The sequence below is a fragment of the Pempheris klunzingeri genome, chromosome 12 (assembly GCF_042242105.1).
Source record: "Pempheris klunzingeri isolate RE-2024b chromosome 12, fPemKlu1.hap1, whole genome shotgun sequence".
NCBI classification, from domain to species: Eukaryota; Metazoa; Chordata; class Actinopteri; order Acropomatiformes; family Pempheridae; genus Pempheris; species Pempheris klunzingeri.
This window is the reverse complement of record NC_092023.1, coordinates 9,384,518-9,406,915: the sequence shown is the minus strand read 5'-3', so window position 1 is coordinate 9,406,915 and position 22,398 is coordinate 9,384,518. Positions and strand designations below refer to the sequence as shown.

The 22,398-nt window shown below is 40.9% G+C and overlaps 1 protein-coding gene across 1 annotated transcript in view; it reads left to right on the top strand.

Moving 5' to 3' along the window:
* The first annotated feature begins 19,733 nt into the window (after positions 1-19,733).
* Positions 19,734-22,398, top strand: part of grid1a (glutamate receptor, ionotropic, delta 1a) — a 214,515-nt gene continuing 211,850 nt past the window's right edge. Inside the window, exons 1-2 of the mRNA XM_070841114.1 lie at positions 19,734-19,812; positions 21,399-21,554. Coding sequence (XP_070697215.1) covers positions 19,734-19,812; positions 21,399-21,554 — 235 coding nt within the window. The remainder of the gene's footprint in view (positions 19,813-21,398; positions 21,555-22,398) is intronic.

Here is a 22,398-nt window from a genome sequence, read left to right as displayed (position 1 = left end):
AACAAATTCTAAAGGGTTCACAAACGTTCTGGCAGCACTATGGGAGTGCAATGCCAAATCAGTGAAGTAGTCTTTTAAGGGCAGACTAGTTTTCCCAACCAAACCCTCATTGCCGTTCAGGTTCTTTGAGAGCTGCTTCAAAGCTCAGAGCCTTTTCTACCACTCACCTGTGGAACGATTTGCTATAAATAGTCAGTTCCTTGATGTAAGTGTGTCTGACTGAAACAGCATCTTCACTCCAAAGTGCTTTGTCCACCAGTGTTCACTCGTTGTTTCTGCTACCTCTGCTCTTTGAACTTCTTTTTTTCTCTTTTTCTGTTGTTCAGTGTCCTTGACTCCTCCTTACTGGTAGTAATCAGAGATTTCTTTGTCCTGAGGTAATTAGCTCTATTATCTTAGGGCCCTGGACCCCTTATTAGTCTTGAGGTCCTGGGTTCTTGTATGTGGTGATCTCAAAACTGGTGCACACATGTTTAAGTTTTGAAACATTTAAACTTTTTTCACAGGGTGGATATCTGCCCACACAGTTGTGTGCTTATGAGTCACGTGATTTCTCACACTTTTGGTTTTTAAAAACTGAAACGGAAAAAAGCAGAGATTCTAGAGGCATGAGCGTTTTGCTGTAAGTCTATTGTTTGGTTTCTGCTGAAGTACAGTTCAATCACATGCCGTATTTACTGGGTTAGGTGGGATGGGCAGACTGCTTGGCCAATGACTGAAATGCACAGATTAAGAGAACAGGATTCACTGTTTTCTGTGCTGTCTGGCTGTCGGAGCAGAGAGTATCTAGCTGTGACAGGCATAGATGTTGATGGGTCACAGATTACAGTGCAACACCTGTTTTTGAAGTTGAAGTAAATATATTTGTTAACTGATTGCCTTAGTTTATTAGCTAATTTATGTTTTTTTGTTACTGCAGATTTGATGTGACCTCCATGCCTTCTGCATATAGGCATTCACAGCTCAGGGACCAAACAGTCCATCCTGTTTGTGTGCATCAGTCATTGGAGGAGCTCTGTACATTATTTAAATCAAATATAATAATCAAAGTTTCATATATATTATTTTTCTTTTTACACAAACATGTCCACACACATTCAAATACTTCTGCACACAGATGTGCAACCACTAGAGCCAAGAGAGGTTCTGTGTTGGTGGCATCCTGGGCAGGTGGCAGTGCAAGTCTGTCAACTCAGGCAGAGCCCAGGGTGCAGGGCTGCACTGCAGAGATAGCAGGGCTCAAATACACACAGGCACACACACACTCACAGGTACACACACAAATGCACACACTAATGCATACATATAGATCTTACAGCATGGTTGACCTCAGTTGAGTCTCTGAACTTGAAAACTATATTTTTCTGTGACTGAGGTTACAGTTTTTTCCCCTTTCCTTAGTTTGACAACCACTAACTTAGGCACAGTGCCCAAAACTGTGAATTTTGTGGAGATAAGGGGACATTTAATCACAATAAGGACTTCTCACCAATCTATGAAACCACAAAGTTGGTGTCATGTTTGTTAGTGGAGCAGCTCCTGATTTGGTATCTCCATGGCATCACTGACCGGTCTTGGCTTCCTGCTTTGCTTTAGGAGTGAGTTGAAAGGATAAGGCTGGCAAGATGTTATGTTAAAAATCCAAACATCCCTTTTAGTGAAATGTTTCAACAACTTTTTGATGGATTGTCATGAGATTTGGCACACACATTCATGTTCCTCTCAGGATGGATCCTAACAACTTCGATCATCCCCTGGCTCACTGTTGGTTTTGGTGCCTTTGAGGAATTTATTTAAAACATGTAAGCTACAACATAATGCTTTGACACAATGAATTTGCTGGTGAATGGGTAAATACTGAACGCTATACAATATAATCAATGTGCAGTCTCTGCAAGGAGCCACTATTTTTGCAAGTTAGAGCTGTCAAGAAGACATTGACAGCTTTGCTCAAGGACAGCTGAGAACAGGCTGTAGCTTTCACTAATGAAAGCTTTAAAAACTGGTCAACACCACAACACTGCAATACAAGTTACTACAAGTGATGTTGACTGTCTTGCTTCAGTGTTGTGCAGCCTAGCAACAATCTCATCAGTTACCCACTGCAGGGGACCATTTTTGTTGCTGTTACATATCAAGATTACATTTTACATATTTGTATTGAGCTACAGCTTGAAAATGTTCCTCAGATCTTATTTTCCTCCATGATTCAATGACAGGTTCCCTGATACACTTGGTTCATTGTCTTTCCTCTCCACTCCCACGTCGCATATCAAGCTGCAGATGGTGAAAGCGAAATGAAAACACCACACATTTAATCCACTGACTATGCCTCACACTTTGCTACAAGTCTGACATTCAAGCAAGAATGTCATGAGCGACACATGATCCCTGTTCTCTGTGGAGACACTTTGTAAACATGGAGGCTCTGAGGGGACTAGCTTGTCAGCCTCCATTGCTCCAGCTTTCCCAGCTTGAAGCTTACTCAGTGTTTCCAGCACGTTTCATATGTTGTCGCTAAAGCTAGTAGACACAGCTTTTGATAGAATGTAGAGAGAGTTATGTCAGTCCTAAGGAGATGTTTTCCATGATCCATGACCTCTAACTGTGCTGCCCCTGTAGAATCTACCTCAAGTTTGTCGTTGCCCTCTGGAGTTGGGGCTCTGGTCAAAATGCGAATGAGCGATTGATGAGTAGCCATTTACTCAGAGGTGAGTTCCCAGCCTCCTCTCCTCTCACCCCATGAGTCATGTTGCTTTAACCTTGTCGCAGTTATGTGCCGCTACTCTATTGATTTTAATTCCCCATCCTTATGTTTATTTTTAGGCTTTCAGCATTGCAGTAGACTAGGAGGCATAGCAAACACAGCTCCACAGATGGAGGTCAATAAGGTTGATATTGGAATTGCATTTTAGAACATGTTTGAAGTGCTCTTTGTCGCTTTCTCTCTAAATCCTACTTCTCTGGTTTTATCACTGTTTTGAAAACTATGAAATAATGTTAATTAATCCCTTATAGAATTTCTAGAAACAGATATTGTGAGTTACAATATTTACCACTGTTGTTCAGACATATGTCTGCAATATATTATGCATACTGATCTTACACCTTGTGTGCCACCTGATGCTACTTCATTACATTTTAATAATACAGCTGTGACTGATAAGCAGTAAAAAGATTAAAAGCTATATATATATATATATATATATACACACTGCTGATGTATCACAGATCAAAAGGCGTACAATAGTCAGCATATGCTCTTTTATTGCCTGCTAACATCTAATCATGTAAATATGTGACATTTCTCCTGTACATCAAAGAGTTGTAGAGTATTTGCATAATGACAATTTCCAATCAGTGAACAAAGATAGGTTTTATCTTAAGAATTTTCAGATTCAGATTATATATATAGCGGATGTTTGCTCCATTAGACCTGTCATGAAGCAGCAGTTATTGAAACAACAAGAGCAAGTTGCTTATTTAAGCCTTTCAAACTCACTCAGGATGAAAAGGTTGACTACATAAATATTGAATTACTCTAAGAACATCATATCTCATGAGCATGTGGCAGATGGTGGAGGTTGTGTGTTTGTGTATGTGTGGGTTTGTGTGGCGAGGTGACTGTGCATTTACATTTCTGTGTCCATTCGTTGTCAACTCTAAGAAGCATAAAAAGTCAATACCTTTTTAAACAAAAATTTTAGTTAAAATCAAATACCAGAAGTTTATTCATATTTTTTATCAGCAATATTGGCCTCTACACTTACTTCATGCCACAAAAGTTAAATTGTGTCTAAGACCTGATGAAAAACCAAGTAAGATAGAAACATTGTCAGTGTTACCTTTTCTGTCACTGGTGCTGTTTTCAGATCTTTAACTTTTGTTAAATATCTCCACAAACAAATTTACAAAACAATATAATTGATAAAACATTCAAGAAACAGAACCGACTCATGCAACTGTTGAACATCAATGTTATTCGCTAAGTGTTTCAAGTTTGTTGGTTACCAAAGAAAGAACTAAGTGTAATTATACAAGGATTAACATCGGTTAATGTTGTGGAAATTATGTACTAGTAGTAGTGTTTCCATGTGTATGCATAAGACGTCTGTGTATGTGTGTGTTAGCTGAGTGCAGACAGTCATGCTGATGAGTATATGGACTTTCTATTTGGTTATTTGTGTGTGTTTTCATGTATTTGTGCATGAGTGTGTGCGTGTACATGATGGTTGACACTAGCAGAGCAGTTACTCGCCCTCTGGTGACCCCTTAAACCAATAAATTCTATTTTATGACCACATATCAGGGGCTGTGGGTGGTTGGTGGTGGTGGGTTGTGTTCTGGGTCTTCTACAGAAAGTCATAGTACAGTAGCTGTCTCCTCTCAGGATGGACACAGCAATGGACTGTGTAGAATATGCATGAGTTCTTTCATAAGCTGTCGTGTCCTTTGGCAGGAAGGCAAGGCTGTACTTATCTCCTCCCTGTTCTGTCTGCTGCCCACAAGACACCTGGTACCTAATTTGTTACTGCCAGGGCAGCCTTGAAAAGGGAAGTCAGATTTTAAATGGATGTAGCATTAATCATATGGTCTGACAGCACTTTATATTGTCACATCTATAGGGTTTCTTTCTAATTAGCCACGCAGAGCAAATTCTCCCTATCTATCTGCAGTGATTGGGCTTATAACGTGGTATATGTCTGGTAAATGCTGAAAGCGTCGATTTTAAATGCCTGTAAAACTTAACAGAATGGTGTAATCTGCTAAGCGAGCATGCTCCCATCCTGACGCAAGATAAAACTTCAAGAAAGAATGATCCCAGGGTTAATGTCTAAAGCAGGAGAGTGACCTCCTCCACACTCTAATTTCTTAAGGTTTATGAAGTGAGGAATATTGCATGTAATGATTTAGTGTATCTAAATACATAGAGGTATAAAATGCCAAACTAGCTTGTAAATGGTTATTGGCCAGCAATGGGGATGTTATAAAGAAAGCATCTGTCACGAGTAATGTGTTGCAACTTGGCGTCTTAGTGTTGTCACAAACTAGCAATGTTTGTACTTAATTGTATTTGAGAACTGTCACACCTCTCTGAATGGCCTTCCATCTTTTATTATGCATGTTGCAGGAAATATTCTGAGCATAACTGACTTTTCTGTTAAGGGCTTGTCTGTTAGACACCTGCCCTCGGGGTCTTTCTTCTATTGTCCCGTCATTCAAGAGCTCTAAAAGCAGCAACCACGCTTGGATGCACTGAATGATCACTTCTAAAGGAAAAATCAATGAGCTTTGTCTTGTTTGTCACTTCTTCTCCCTCCTCTTTACCCCTACCACGGCATCCCTCAGCCCCTGTTCTATTTACCTCCCTCGACTAATGGAGTGATGATTTGGCAAGTATTATGAGGCTCAAAATCAGCTCAGTGAGCTGCACACGACTGCATGGCCAGCTCTTTGATGGATATGCCTGTTCTGATTGCCTGAGTTCAGTGCTCTATACAGTGAGGAATATCTTAGCTGTTCCCCAGTAAGAGTCTGAGAGGCTGGTGCTGAGAACAGGCTATCTGGCTACTGTGGGGGATCAGCCACTGGATAATGAAACTCTCCTGCAGACAAGCATGCAGACGTGCACACCCACAAGAAAGCAAAGGCTGCCAGAAAGAAGTGCACACACACACACACACACGCACACACACACACACACACACACACGCACACACACACACACACACCTGCTCCATGACTGATCAGCTTTTCTCTCTCAATTGCGATGGTAGTTGTGCTGTGCAAGAGGAGAAAGTGGAATAGTGAAAGAGTAATTTTACCGCTGGTTTATCATACACCTCCACAGTTAATCTGTGGCTCTCACCAGCCTCATTGCTACATGGAGAAACTCTTTTCTATAGGTCTCCTCTTCATCTTCTTTATATTGTGCTGCTAGACTGTTGCATTGTTGTATTGTTGCCATTGTGGCCATTTTAGTCATAGAGGAAATAATATTCATTCAACTGTTGCAGTCATTGCACAGTTCATTAGTTATACATCAGTGCCTAAAATGTCACTCATTTGAGATAATGATGCAAAGGGGATCTTTTATATAATATTTTATTTTGGAATGATGTGCTTGAAACTGATCTCCGCAACAGGGCCCAGCAGGCATTGCTCACCAATTCTCTGCAGTGCAACTACCAAGCCCCTAGGAAGTGGGCTTTGAAACCAATTTGACATAGTGGGCAAAACTGTGTAATTACAACAATGGCATCTGTTATGTGTTGGTCTTGGCCCAAAGAGACATCTTTCCATAGACTGACATTGCAAAGGAGATGCCTGTAAGACAGTGAATACATTTTTTTGTTTTTTAGCTTCAAACCCAGCAATTTGACCTGTTTCATTTTTGGAATTTGATCCATTCAGTCTGAAAACGCTTTTAAAGTCTATAAGATGTACACATGTGAAAGATCTGGGTAATTTTATACTGGGGAAGTTGAACTTTTTTTTGCCTCATTTTGCATAATATATCTTCTTAGAAAATAAGTCAATAAAATAACTAAACACAGGGGATAGAAATGGCATACAAAGTCTTCTATTTTATAGAAGAAGAAATATTTCTTTTAGAAATGTCCACAGAGGTGGAGTCTCTCAGATACTCAGGCTGACCCTGTGCATTTTTGTTGAGATTCTAAGGCCAGCTGCTGACGATCTTAGGGTGCTAGGTACATATCTAAAAAGCATGTCTGGGAGAGAGGCCAGTGCCAGGCCATTCAGCGATTTAAAAACTAGTAAGAGAATCTTAAAATCAATTGTAAGACCAATGAAATGACTTTAAAACAGGTGTTATACTCTGACTTTTAAGACACACAGCATTCCAAATATGCTTAATTTCATTAGATAGCAGATGTGCTAATAGCTTTAGCACCATTCAGTGGGCAAGCTTGTCTTGGCCACCTCACAGTAACTCACTAGAGTGGCTGTTGGCTGTCTGAACACAGAACATGATGGCTCTTGAAATGTCAAGTCATTTGCATTATGCCTGAGGAGATTTTAAACTAATAAAACAAATGGAGCACAACACATCATAACAGACACACTCCTGACCACACACCAGCACCCACACATATACAAACTACCCCATGCCACATCTATGTCCAGAAAGAATTGAACAATTGCAGAAAAAGGTCTTATTTATCTGCGCTTTTGGACATCTTCAAACTCCACAGGCAGCTGGGTAGTGACTGACAAGAGTCGCTCATTTTTCTTTGCTGTTGTGGCTCAGTTGGGTTTTCTTTTTGTCTTCAGAAATCAGACAAAGAACCTCAATCAGGCTTCGATCTTGCTAAATCATTCAGTGCATTTAAGCACACCAGCTGTTTGACAAATCAATCTTTGGTGTGAATTCACTTCAGACAATTTTTTGTAGCTTGTAATATTGTTCCTGCATTAGTTTTAAGTTTTTCAAGTTTTTCACTTGAAGATTGAAAATAAGCTTCTTCAGAATTAGAGTTTTAAGTAGCATTTCTGTTTGTAGGCTTTAACTCCAAATTTTTGGTTGTTTGTGGGCTTTCAAATTGATTTATCCAGAAACTTTTTGACTGCTTTTACCTTGAAAACAAACAGACAGCGAGATGCAAACCAATGGGATCTTTAATGTAAGTCTTTCAAAGTTAAAACAAGTTGAACAACTCTTTTCAAATACACTACAAATTATTTACCAAACTTGTTGCACTCATCTCTCTTTTACTGGGTTTTTTTTGGACTTTTTGTCTGGTCACACACGCTCAGTTTAAATGTCTCTCAATGCATATGTATCGAAAAAGGAAGCACTGGATAATAAGCGACGTCTGGATCAGTCAAATAGCCATGGAGAACACAAGGATGCTTCATTTTTAGTTGTTTTCTGCAGCTTACTCATGGCTGTGGTTGTGGCAGCAGGCTCAGTGAGTTACTCAGATATCCCTCTCTCCAGCAACATCTTCTATCTCTTCCTGGGAGAACTCCCGACATCCCTACCAGTTGGTCGTGCCCTGTAAACATTCCAGGAAGCATCCTTATCAAGCGCCTGAACCTCCTCAGCTGACTCCTTTTTAACAGCAATTCTACTCCAGAGCTCTTTACCTTATCTCTAAGGGTGAGCCCACCATCCTACAGAGGAAACTCATTACAGCCTCTTGTATCTTGCAGTCTCATTCTTTTGGTCACAACCCAAAACTTGTGGATAGCGGTGAGTGTTTGAATGTATATCATACATTCAGAGCTTTGCCCATCAAGCTTGGCTCAGTCGTCACTACAATAATCCAATACAAAGCCTGCATTACTGCTGATTCTGCACCAATCTGCCTGTCAACCTCAGTTTTCATTTTAGCCTCCCTCATGATCAAGATCCTGAGATACTTCAGCACCTTCATCCAGGGCCAGAATTCAATTCCAACTTGGAGGGAGCAATCCAGGGTTTTCCAGAAGAGATCCTCAGAATTGAAAAAGTTCTGACCCTTTTTTTTTTTTTACTTCACATGGCTACAAAAGGTCCATACAGGTTGAAGGTCGTGATCTGATGTAGCCAACAGTAGCACATTATCTGCAAAGAGCAGAGAAGTCATTCTGAGGCCCCCAAGCCATACACTCACCAGCTGAGCCTTGAGATCCTGTCCTTGAAAATCATAAACAGGATCAGTGACAGGGGACAACCTGGTAGAGCCCAACACCACATGAAAACATGCTTGACATTCTGCAGTGGATATGGACACAGCTCTTACTTTGGTTCTGTGAGGATCAGATGGCTTGTAGCAACAAACCCAGTACCCCATACTTCCACAGCATCCCCCATTCGACACCCAGGGGGACATGGCTGTAAGCTTTCTCCAAGTCCACAAAACACACGCAGACTCGATGAGTAAGCCATTGCAATGCCTGGTTTAATTGGAATTAAATTAAATGAATGTAGACAACATTTTAAACAATGTTGCAACTGTTGCAAGATGCAACTTACATTCTGTATGTTTGCTCAGTTTATGTACCTACTACATTCGTGTCAAGGTGAGTTTTGTCAAAATGTTTGTGGAAACTGTGAATGTAACTGAATTTCACGGAGGAATAAAGGCAACTTTGCAGTTGTAGCAGATGTATTCATAAAGGAGTCTATTAAACAGCATTTGAAAGACATTCAATTTATGTGCTGTTCCTTTGTATTGTTTAATACTCTCCCCTGCTGAGGAGCTGGTAGTTATCTTCATTCAACGGCAACGTGAAAAATTACTGAAATTGGAGTCAGAAGGTTTCCACATGCAAGAGTAATAAGCAACTCATCTACATGCAGCTGTCATCAAACCATTTTTATCCCTCAGTGTACCAATTAAACAGAACAAGGTGTGTATGTCTGCACGTTCAAGATTCTGCCATTGAATAATGTGTTTGTATTAGTGGCCTCAGGGGACCGTGTGTGTGTGCAGGTGAAGGCGCTCATACACGGACAAGAAAGGGTTAAAACACAGCTAGGTGTAGCAAAAGGTAGACCTTTTGGACCTCTTCTCTTGCTGCTTAGCAACATTCACGCGGCTTTTTTTAAGCTACTAAATAATGAAATAGCACAGCTCGCTGAAATATTTTTCACAAATCCTTTCTGTATAAATATCCTATCTAGACATTTGTTTTTTCTTCTATATCAACATTTCATATAATTTTAAAATATGAAGTAATGATTACAATGTCCAGGGAATATCAAGAATAAACATATTTTTAATCAGTTCTCTCCAAGAGCCTTAGGGTTAAGCTAAGGCTAATTTGGCCATTTTTAGAGAAAATTGAAAACACATTTATCGCATTGATTATGTGCCTGTGTGGCTTAAACTGAATGCTCTGATCACCATTCTGAATAAATACTTGGGTGAGATCTAACAGTTGTCATGGCACTCTAGTTAAACCGTGTTTTAAACTAATTTAATCGACAACACAGAAGCCTTTTAGAATCAAATATTCCCCAAGGCAAACGTATATGTGAAAAATGCATAAGCATGCACAAACACACATTTTGCTTAACAATGCACACACAATTTCCCTGTCACAGTCATTGTGAATAAATGCTGTTATCAGCTGTCAGCAAGAGGCAAGTTGCCTGCAGCTAAAGTAGACATGGAGACAAAATAAAATACTGTCCTCCCACAAAGAGCCTGGGGCAGGCCAACACAAGACACCCATGGTCACAGAGAATGTTTAAATATGTTTCATGAACAGCAACACTTTCAGTCATACCCTTACCTCTGCTGTCCTGCATATAGGCCAGTGTCTTATAAGAAGGTATCTCATAACAAACAGCATAACCAGATAAGACTGATGCAATAGCCACAATGGCAGTAACATTTTTTTTTAAAACTCTCTGTATGTTTGTTTATTTTAATTTTTGAATTCATATATTTTACCTCTGCTATGTTGAATTTGAAATGAGTTAACACAATTTAAAACATCCGCTCATCTGAATTATGTGCTGGTTCTGCTGGAAAATTAACCTGCCTCTTCCTGCATCAGGAATCTGGAGCACTTGCTTTTCAGTGAAAATAAAAAGGGTGCATGAGTTTTACACATCAGTATCAGTTTAGTAATCATGGAGTACTGGTTCTCTCCACTTTCATCTAAAAAAACTTACCAGAGCATCATACCTCTTTTTTTCCCCCCACAGACAGTCAGGCTGCTGAATAGCTAACACTCTCACTTTATAGCATGTATGCAATCGTATATGTCAGTGTACTAGGTACATGGCTTGTGAGGTTTGTTGTGGGCTGTCTATGTTATGGTGTCGATGTTCCGTATTTATTCATGCATACAAAGGTTGAGAGAGCGAGGGCATACACATTTCACTGTACTTGTAAATAAATATGAGATAATAAACTTGCAGTAGTATTGAGTATATATAGTTTTTGCTAGAAGAAAACATATGCAAATGCTAACATGGGGTGTCTTTGTGTCATCTGAGGAAGGGTTTTACTAACCTGCGGTGAATGATCAGCAGTGACTCTGTCGTCCTGATGTGAGGAGTTCATTCCACCACTGCAAAGCCACAGCAAATTAGAGTCCAAGATGAGCAACCACAGACTTCTCAGAGTGATAGTGCAGTCAGTCACCCAGAGGCAAAGGAGCTCAATGTTTGCACAAGAGGGTGTGGTTTGACCATGGCTTGGAGGTAAAGAGTAGTTCTCTTCACTGCACAGAGAGCCAGTGGTGTGGGAAAACACCAGGGACCAGATGCACAAAAGGTTTTCGACTAGAACTCAGTGCAAAAAGTACAGATTTATTAAGCCGCACATGCACTTAGTTCTGTTTTGTAAGTTGCAATCATTGTGGAATTGGACCCACATGCACGAACATCATTTCCACTCCAACAGCTCATCATAAATGGACATAGAAACGCCCTTAAACATCTGTTTGCATCGTACTACTTGCGCCTGCTCCACCACTCATAAGAGCTGCCAGTGAGAAGCACAGCAAAGCAGAAGTGCAGTGTCACATCTGTGAGGTTCTCCAACAGCACCAGAGCAGCTGTCTTTGAACGCAGCCATTACGGACAGCCGTATCACTGATTTATGACATGTACCTGCAACCATTGTCATGATGATGTCTCCATCGTCATTATTAGATGTCAGATGGATGATTAATGATTCATAAAGCTCATTGACACAGACTTTACTAAGTATTTCACAATTCAGGATACAATTTAAATATTAACATGGGGACATGCTTGCTCAAATGTAAATAAGAATAATTGTAAAATTCAACACTAAAAACATTAATTTTACACATGCACCTGCATATTATTATTTTGCAATCTGTAACATAGCATTCTATAAAATGTCGATCAATGAAATTGGCAATCTAAACATTTTTGCAGAGACCAACAGTTCATCAATGTTAAAGTGATACCCAGGTTCCTCACTGCCCACAGTTTTGTTAATAGTGATGACCGGTCAAAGATTGAAGGTCTTTCTTTTGAGGGAATCAAAGCTCAGTTTTGCCACAGTTGAGCTTCATTATGTAATCACCATTTTCTCATTTAAGGCCACAAAACTATATATTTATTACAGAAATCCTGCATCATAAAGTGGAGACTTTAGACTTATCGCTCCTAGTAAATGGGTCATGGAAACTGTCCTCCAGAGTAAATGCCTAAAAACAGCGTGTGTTTATATTCAAGTAACAAAGCCCTCTAGCGGCCGTAGCAATAGGTTTTGTCTGCTGGGAACAAAAGAGGAACTAGTGAACAAGTGACCACGATTGTTCTCCAGCCTTAATGAAGTGTTTATTGTAACCATGACTACAATGGTCCCTTAACCAAGTTGAGGTTTCAACTATTTTCTAACCATAACCAAGTCATGATTGTGTCTAAGCCTAACCAAACCTTTGCCATAGTACTGGGATATCAGAAAATGCTTTTACTTTCCAACAGTTGCAATGGTTAGTGCAAGCACTGACAAATGATATTGTCCTGTTGTTGTTTTCCAACTTTATGGAAGTGCAATACTAAATTGTGAAAGGGGAATGCCCCTTTAAAATCTGTCATGGCCAAAATGGCTCTGTTCAGATGAAGTCGACAGAAGAAGAAAGAAGATAATTGTATGCAAATGGAAGAGAGGAGTGCAGTGCCACTGTACTGCACCTATCTCCTCGCGAGCAAACGGTCGCTCGTATCTGTACGGGAGACCCTTTTGTTCTGAATGACAGCTGCACCAAGTAATGTACATTTATCGGACTATTCATGACTTTTTTCATTACTGTGAAGTCTTAGCGCCGTGTATTTAAAATGATCTAAGACCTCCCTCTGCAGGATAATTTCCTACTCCAATCATGTTTGTGTCAGTGAATGGATCACTTGGCACCTTGTCATCAAATGCAGTGTGACAGTTAACGTAATAGGCCCGCAATACTGGACTATATCATCTGCCAATTAATTAATCCAATAGAGCCTTGCTAGGCCTATTAGATCCCATTCTAATTAATCAGATGCCACCTGGATACTCTGTCACCCCAAATCTGATGGATGATTACCCAAATAGAAGCCAACAATTCAACTTGCCAAGACTTTTTTATTTTTAAATAATATCTGCTTTTAAATAAGGAAAGGAGGCATATTCCTGCATATTTTCAGCATGGAAGTGACCACTTTAATGGGATGTTGAAAATCTTGGCGGTGAATGATAAAAGGCTACATAGAGACATTTCTGCATAGGAACTCTGGTAACTATTAAGACGAGCTTCACAAGTTGTGGAGTGGGAAGTAGGAAATCCAATTCGGTTTCATATCAGTAACGTTTATTGTGTTAGATTTTGTCTCTAGGTTCAAGGCTTTAACTTCTTAAAAGTCAGCTTAGGGGCCAAAGAGAAGGGAAGAACCCCTATAGAGTTAAAAGAATACCAGGAACTGAGCTGAATACTAAGATTCTTGTCGTCTCTACCTCTTACGCACAGTATGAGAGAGGGAGAAGGAGAGAAAGATCTTTCAAGCACATCTGTGAAGGTGGCAGTGACAAGAAAGGAAAAGAGTGAGATTGGAACAGCATGAGAGAGAGTGAAAGAGAGAGAGGCGAAAATGGCAGAGATACTTTGTTAGTTCACTACCCAGGGCCGACTTTCCATAGCGCTGAAACCTTCCCTTGAACTCACTATGAATCGATTAAAAAAAATCTGAGTTTGTTGGGATCTGTGCTATCTTTCTGACTTCCTTCCTCCTACTGCTCTGTAATAACTGTCATAGTTTAAATGTTTTATGAAGTAATAGTACTGATATGTTTTGTACACAGTGATGAAGACCACCTATGGAGCTTTGCTCTTTAGCTTTAAAAAATTACCACTACTTTGTGTGCGGAGTTAACTGCAATGTAGTGAATGGTGGGTTTGCATGGCGATAATTTATATATAAATATACCACTGCTAGACCACAGCCTGTTGCTGCTGTTAAAACAATTTGTAGAATTCATTTGTTTTGCATAACGGGCACAGAATTTGAAAACTTTATGAAACCCTTGTCTGCAAATATAATTTTGACATTTTTTTTCTGCAGTCTGGATCTACAAAATGTCGATAATTGGAATAATAGAGGGTTGCTAAGCAGTAGCAGAGCTTTTTAAGTTTCAAACAGAGTCTATCTGTGTCTCACCACAAATAGGCTTACCTTTAGTACCTTCCCTTTACTACTGAATGTAATAATGAATCAGATTGACCTGCTCTCATAAAACTCAAATACTCAAGAGATTCCGTTGTCGTGCTCATTTGCAATGCCTACCTATTTGCAGGTAGATTTCTAAGTGAGTTTATGCTAAGTGGCTCCCCTTTAAACAACATCATCCGCTAATGACTGTCTTGCAGGCACAGCTGGAGTGCAATGTAGCTGACACAGGCGCTGGGTTCAATAGAACTGCTCAGGGCTCCCAAAACAAATGGCTGAACAGTCATTATTAGGCGTATAAATTGTAAACATCTCTCGAGGCAAAATTGCTTTGCAGATTCTGCTAATGCTGGAAAATAATGAGGCTGCGTTGTCTTTAACAACAAGTTTTTATTTCATTAAGGATTCATGGGCAGATTTTTCAGATGAACACCATTATTTAAACAAACAGGAACGTAGGGAGTCTTGGAACTGCTGGTGCTTTTGGTTAAAATGGTCTAATATGGTTTCTTCAGACTGACAGTTAGACTGACTGACAGACTGATAGATAAACATACTGTTTATATACTGTATGGTGTGCACACAGATAATGAATTGTGTACAGCAAAAGCAGAAACACTGACCACATCTGGTATATGTGCTATTCCTCTTTTATTTCCAAGAGGAATAACCACAATCCACTTCTCCTTGGACACTGAAGCACATGGTCAGGGAACAGAAAAACAAGGGAACATAAAAGAACAGCATAAAAGCTGTTTTTTTCACTTGTCATGGGCAGCTTGCTTCACAATAAAGAATATAATACAATGAATCCATCTAGAACATATTTGTTCATTGTGGAAATGGAATAGAGTGAGTCATTAACATACACTACTAGCTGTGAAAAGGTTTGTACCCTCTCTATAGGTTTGTTTCCTCCTCCATCATATCATATCAAACCTGCAATCCATGAGGATCACTTACTGGAAAACCTACAAAGCCTCTGCTCTCTCTCCATGTATATATGGTACATATATATTTCACTAAGGTTCCATATTGATGGATGGATAAATTACTTTATATACGGTGTAATGTTGAAATATATAATGATGTGGGTAGTCAACAATTCACTCATTGAAATTCAGAGCGTGATAGAGGTTGCGCTTATTCTCCCATAACATGATTAATCTATAATGTTACCTCAGGCTGTGTATTTGGAAGAGAGAGTCTTGCTTATTCACTTCTAGTGCTGCAGACACTTATTGCTATTCCCTGCACATTTCTGCTTGACATGAATGGATTTCCAACTTGTCTGAGATTTAACCCTCTTCCAAATTGGTGCAGGAGCTTCATACAACTACATCGGGCACCACAGTGGGATGGACAGGTCCAACTGCACAGTGACAGACTCTTAAGTCAACTGTCATCTCTCGCTATACTACTAATAATGTAGCAAACCAACTACTTTATATACAAGCTTATGCACTTCTACCATTGTCGAGAACTGGTGCTGCTCTCAGTATCCTCACTGGTAATACTAAGTGGCAATAACATACGTACTTATGCCAGACATTTGCTGCAGTAACTAGTCCAATTATGTTGACTTACTGTACATTTTACTGCATGCTGTGGTTCAATCCAGTTATTTTCGTAGACCATGAATATGTGAGGCTAAAGGCTAATGAAGTGGTTAAACTCAGACTTATTCTACAAGCGCATCACTAGTTATCAAATCATAGCTCCATGTGCAAGGATGAAGGCAAACACAAAAGACAAGGTTAGTAATTACCCGTCAGCGTGTAAGAATCACTGTGTTTGGAGTCAAAAGCAGTTTCAGTGAATTTACAATAGCACTAATAACATTACTAATCAGTGAAGACAGAGACCAGCTACACCGGAGCAAGGCATGTCTATGACACTGTAAACAGCAATCATTTTGCAGGCAGCAGTGTGCTCTGCTCCAAGCCATGCTTAATAAAATAATATAAGATTAAACTGAGAAATGGGGCTCATAAGAGGGAACTGAAGACCCAGAACACAAAGACACTATTCTATAGAAACAATTAATCACGCTGAGACTCGTGCTGCAGGCTTTTGATTAGAAAAGCACGCTGTTTGGACTAAAGGAAAAATTTGTTCATCAACGAATAGGCTATTAGTAAGAGGTCACGTTGTGGCAGTGGTGTTTATCCATTCATGACTAACGGCGTTTTTTAAAAAAAAAAAACTTTTATACTTCTGCATATGACAGCTCCTCTTCATCTAAATTCACTTTTTGGCCTTGTTCCAAAGAGGAGGAGAAAAACTCTGTCTTTCCTTTTCACTTCATTGCTCATAGCCATAAACCTTAATGACTCAGGTTTGTGTGACAGTGAAATTCCACCTTCATTGCTGAGAGCAGGCGTGACCGACCCACCAATGTCTCGGTGACTGTTTGCAGCACTTTTGAGACTAACTTGTGTTGACACCCGTGGAGATGCATGAGGTGTGCAACACAACTGCTGCTGAAGGAACAAAACACTGAATGAGAGATGCCAAGAGTTTTTTTTTTTTTAAATTTGGAAATAATCATAAGGAGACGTTTTTGGTCCAAAATCTAAGCAGGTATGAATCAACTGCATCATGAAGCTAAAAATTCTGTGATCACCCGTTGGATGGCCTACTTCCATGGAAAGCTATTCTATCACAATAAATCTACTTACTAATGCATGGAACGCACCTACTCATGGCGCAAAACACACAGTGCTGTTCATTCAAATATAAATACCTTTCTATATGCAGAGAATAAATATTAGAGGACGTACATTACTTTCAACATGCCCATCTGATATATGGTAATGCTAACACAGGATAAGGTAGAAAGACTTACCACTTACACTCACATATCTTCACTCTATGGAGCCTCAGCTCGTTCCATTACAGCTCACCTGTGAACCAGAAACCAAACTGTCACTTGATACAATTATGTAATTCACCTGCTGAACCATAGAATTTTTATTTGTGTCCCATGCATTTATAGTATATAGTCTTTGTTTTGTGGATATGATTCTACTTTCATTTTCTTTTTTATTATTCAACATCTTAGGTGCATAAAACATACTTCTGTTATTGGAGAGCTACACTGCAGCTTATAGGTGGTGGATGGAACAGTTTTATTATTCTCATGCAGATTTTGCACAAAATGCATTACACGTATTACTCCTTTCAATCGTGCAAAAGGTAGAGAGAGAGAGAGAGAGAGATGGCAGATTTATCACATACAGTCATAATAAACACAAGAAACCTCAAAGAATGAAGCCTTTTTTTAAGATGTGTATAAAATGCCAGTTAAGATGAATAATTTATACATGTTTGATGAAATTGCAGTAGCATATTGCTTCATAGATCAATGCAATTAAGAGCTTTATTCCTCTGCAGGGATGTGATGAATTGTTTATTGCCTGTCAGTTTAAAACCCAAATCTCAAGGTTAATCTGAGACCCATGATCCCACGAGTCTAGATTGATCTACTGTGTTATGGGAAGTGGGATCAATTACAGTATTTTCCTTTCCTTTTATCTGTCAAAGCTATTGCTCCATATCTCCTCTCTGCCGCGTGGCACCGATATGTGGCTTAGCACTTACCAAATATTAAGACATAAATATGCTTGATGTTCATTTTCTTTAAACATTTGAGTGTTATGGGCACAGTTTGTTCTCAAAAGCAGTGTGTTGTAACTAACCCTTCTGGTTTTCCTGTTTGCCTGCTTTCTTAAGATGGAAATTACACAGAAATCCCATAAATCGTTGTGAGAAGATGGAAATGTTTTGCGCAATCACAGCTGCAAGATCTACAGGTGGCCAGTAGGGGTAGTGTGTGATTTTACAACAACTTTGGAGGAATGGGTGTTTCTTCTTCAGCTGCAATGAAAACCAGATTATCACCATGATACAGAACATTTGACACTTTAAAATGAGACTTTTATCTTTGTCTCTGAAAAGAAAAAGGGTTGCAGTGTGTGTGTTAAAACATTTTCCCAATTAAGGTTTGCTTCCAACAATTCAAATCAATGCTGGGAAAGACACAAACAAGTAAACAAAGATGGAGACATGTAGTAGACTGCCAGATCTGTTTGCTCCACAGGTGCCTTTTTTTTCTTCTTCATGACTTGTGCAGTTTAGTGAAGGAGCTGTCCACCGCCGGCGGTGCTGAAAGTTTGTGCTCTGCGCCTCTGACGGACTTAACCAAACAATTAAGAGATATTTCCGTTTTTATTGCAGCCACGAGAAATATCCTTTAATTGTAAGATTATGTCCGTCTAGAAACCTCGTCTCTTCTCCCTCTTCTTAACAGCTCTGCACACGCCTGGCACTGCTCAAGCACTGTGAGGCGTGTAACTGGTGTCCATTAAGAAACACTGGCACCCTGTAGTCTGACTGACAAAACAAAAAAGCCTGTCATGAAAATGTGCCCCAATGCCATAATCCCGCGATAAAAAAAACAAAAAAAAAACAGAAAAAGAAGGGTGTCAATTTGGAGCAACAATCAATTAATCGAGCAAGTAATGCAGCTGTAAGAAAACATTTTCTGCTTGTTCCTCTGCAAAAATGCTCCTCCGGTAACTCCGTGCAGAGGCTCCAGTCAGGCGTTGTGGCTTCTGTCACGTCTGTCCCTCATCCATCAGCCCTCACCGAGGAACATGGTGTGTAAATCCTTTTCTCTGCCACATCGGCTGCGCTCCGTTGCCACTGAAGCGCGCTGAAAATGTGTCTCGGCCGCTCTGCTCCCTCACATCATCCCCGAAAACGCCAACTTATCCAAAAGTAAACTGTCTACGCCGCCGTCGACTTTTCATCTCTCGAGCCAACCTGTGCGCGGTGAGCTTTATGTCACGCACCTGTCTGTCTGTCTGTCTGTCTGTCTTTCCCGTAACGCGCGCAGGCCGACAGAGTTTTGGCTTTGTCGCTTGTAACGTCCAATCATGTGTTTGGATACCGGCTCTCCATGCGTCTTTCTCCGGCTAGTCCAGATCATTACTACCCGGCTTGTCGGGACAACAGCCGAGTCGTGAAGTCTCTGCAGTCACGTGATCGAGACAGGACTGAAGTGTGTGTGTGTGTGTGTGTGTGTGTGTGTGTGTGTGTGTGTGTGTGTGTGTGAGAGTGAGTGTGTGTTTTTCCTCTGAGTGTGTATGCGAGCGTCTTTCCGTGTGTAGTTAGAGGGGTGTCCCTCCTCCGCATTTTTTTGCTGCTTGCCATGCTTTAGACGCCGGAGCGCAGGGAGAGAGGCGAGAGTGAGAGAGGTAACACCGGTCTCTCTCACCGGGCTACCTGTCTTTTCAGTCTTACCTCGGGTCCCCGTCGCCCACCTTCCTGCGATCGGCTTGTTTTTGTTGGTTTAAAAGAGAGAGAGAGAGACAGAGAGAGAGATAAAAGAAAGAAAAAAAAAACTGTGGTAATTTCTGTAAGGCTTCATGCGGGTCTGCTGTGCCAGGAGGAGGGACGCGGATCTGTGCTGTGCGGGGTTTTGATCATCTTTTTTCCCCCCTTTTTCTTTGGGTGCTCCATTTGGACAGCAGGCTATAGGACAGCCGAGCAGAGCTTGGATGAGCCGCCTCGCTGAAATCCCGAGATGGAGTTGCTGCTGATCTGCCTTTCCCTGTGGATATTGCAATGCCATTCGGCCAAAGCGGACTCCATCATACATATCGGTAAGCGTCCGATAAAACAACATGCTGTTTGGGTTAGACAGGTGTAAAAGGGACAGCGTGCGAGGATAAAGCTCAGCCAGCGCATACTGCGTTGATCACAGGATTTTAGCGAGAGGGCGGGATAAATAGTCTATTCAGCTTGCATCCTTGTGTTTAAGCAACACTTTGACTCTCTGGCGAGTTGAAAAGTTGGCATTTTGTAAATGGCCATGCCTCTGACCTTTTACTGCCAGGGCTATTTTGTTATTATTTATCATCATTTATTTATACATGAGCCTTTTTGTGCAGACATTTCTTACACTTTTCGACGGCAGATCACTGCGTTCACGCTGGCTTCAGATCTAAACCTCACCACTGTCGGCCTGTAAATCTGTAAAATTCTGTATTCAAAACACGCATTACAGTAAGCAGACAGGGCCTGTATTGTAGAAGCTTTGACGAAATAGAAGTCCAGTAGCCAAATGGACCAAGCTGCCTCTTGTCTGTACCCGACAAGCCTCAACTTTCACCGGAACGTGACCGCAATGTCAATAGGAAGACGGAGGGAATGTCAGCGGAGTTTGGTTTTAGAGATGCAAAACGCATAGAGCCTCTTTTGTTCTCAAACTTCATACCAGAGCTGCTTTTTTTTTTTTTTTTTCCTCAGAGCTTAAAACTCATATGGCGCCCAAACGATTCTGATCGGATGTTTGTCCTTAAACGTTATATTTCATTTGACAGTTTTGAAACGCATACATGATTTCCCCCCTACACACACACACACACACACACACACACTGAATGATTGCCTTGGTTTCGGTTCCCTTGTCATGCATGCAGTCACTCATAATGAGTGGCATTGTAATCTCAGATAAAAATGCCAATGTCACTGTGAGTAAATTTCGCCTCGGTGCTGCTGCTGCTGCTGCTGCTGCTGCTCACAGTTTACTGCAACAGTCTGGCAAGCAGCAGGTGCTCAGTCACTGGCTTAATACAGAGGTGGGACTCCATCCAGATAATATTGGCCGATGCGCAACTTAACGTTAGCTTACCCCAATTGTACTTCTCATTTCCTGAAACCTTTTTTCCGTGATATATGTGCGTCTCCCCATAGCAGCTGATGCCATTTTGATAAACAGAGGAGGAAAGAGGGAGGGGAGAGACAGTTAAGCTTCAGTGTGCCTCCCACACTGGGCCTATAATGCTTATTGGGAAGGGTGCCACTGATGTACCAGGCATGACCAGGCATCATTTACTGACGAAGTTTGGCCACTTTATGCGTCAAATAATGGTGTTTACATGCTGTGGCTGTGTCTCTCTCCATGGTGCTGAAGTCCAATCTGGGCAAAACTGAGACTCTCGTGTTGCACAACTTGAAGGCTGAACAAACAATGTAAAGATGAAGCTAAATGTCACTTACCTTCGTCCCATTATGCAGCACTTTGACAGGATTTGGACAATAACATTAAAAAGAACTCTATTCAGCCTGTAACAGCGCTGGTCCAAAATGAAGGTGCAACTCACTGTTTCCTCCACCTTCAGCTCAACCTTGCAGCCACACTTCACCCCTTCCTCACCAAACAACCTGGTGTTGTCTCATTCAACAGGTGCCATATTCGAGGAAAACGCTGTGAGAGATGACGAGATTTTCCAACTTGCCATCTCAGACCTGAGTCTGAATGACGACATTCTGCAGAGCGAGAAAATCACCCACTCTGTGAAACTTATTGAGCCTAACAACCCTTTCCAGGCTGTGCAGGAAGGTAAGCGCGATTTCCCCCTGGATCTTTTCCGCAATAGACCCTGTTATTTCATTTGATCACTCGGGCGCCTGGGCATGTCAGCCGGTCCTCTTGACTGCCCTGACCACACACGTTTTTCGGACCATGAGCCAATGCTGTTTGTTTCACATGTTGATCAGTCAGTGTGGTCGCTAGGAGAGCAGCCACTGATGATGATCCATGTGTCTCTGAGTGAAATGGCTGTGTGTGTGTGTGTGTGTTTGTGTGTGTGTTGCCATCTGCAAAGTGTTGTGCCACTGCACTACAGCAAGGTGTCTTCTTTGGTTGAAAAGCTAGGTGGAAGCATTGAGTTAGAGCTCAGCAGCTAAAGGTAATACGTTATGTTAAGTAAAAATCATTTGAAGATGATCAAGTGTAATTCCAGCACCAATACTCCACTTCTCTTGTGGGAGAGAAAAATATTTCGGTCTGTGTGTCTCTTTGAGAGATGAACACTGCAATCTTGTTCATGCGCATTTATCAGCCTTCAGATTTTTCCTTGAAATGTTCTGTCTGCCTCATTTGGATTCCCCATGAGTGCCTAGAGTGAACACACCTGCACAAAACAGACAGGAAATTAGCAATGAAATCATTTTAGTCAAGGTTATCTCTTTCAGTCACTGAGAGGTGGTCCCATACACTGTTGACTGCAAAAGTGATTAGAAATTCTCCCACTAAAATGAATCATTAAGACTTTAATAGGTTCCTGGGACCTTAAAAGGCTGTTTATGTCCCCTGTACTTTGTTACCAGCCCGTACGTTTGTCCCCAGTTGCACAAGGCCTTGATGACTCATTGCTATTCATAGTGCCCCTGACAGGCACAGA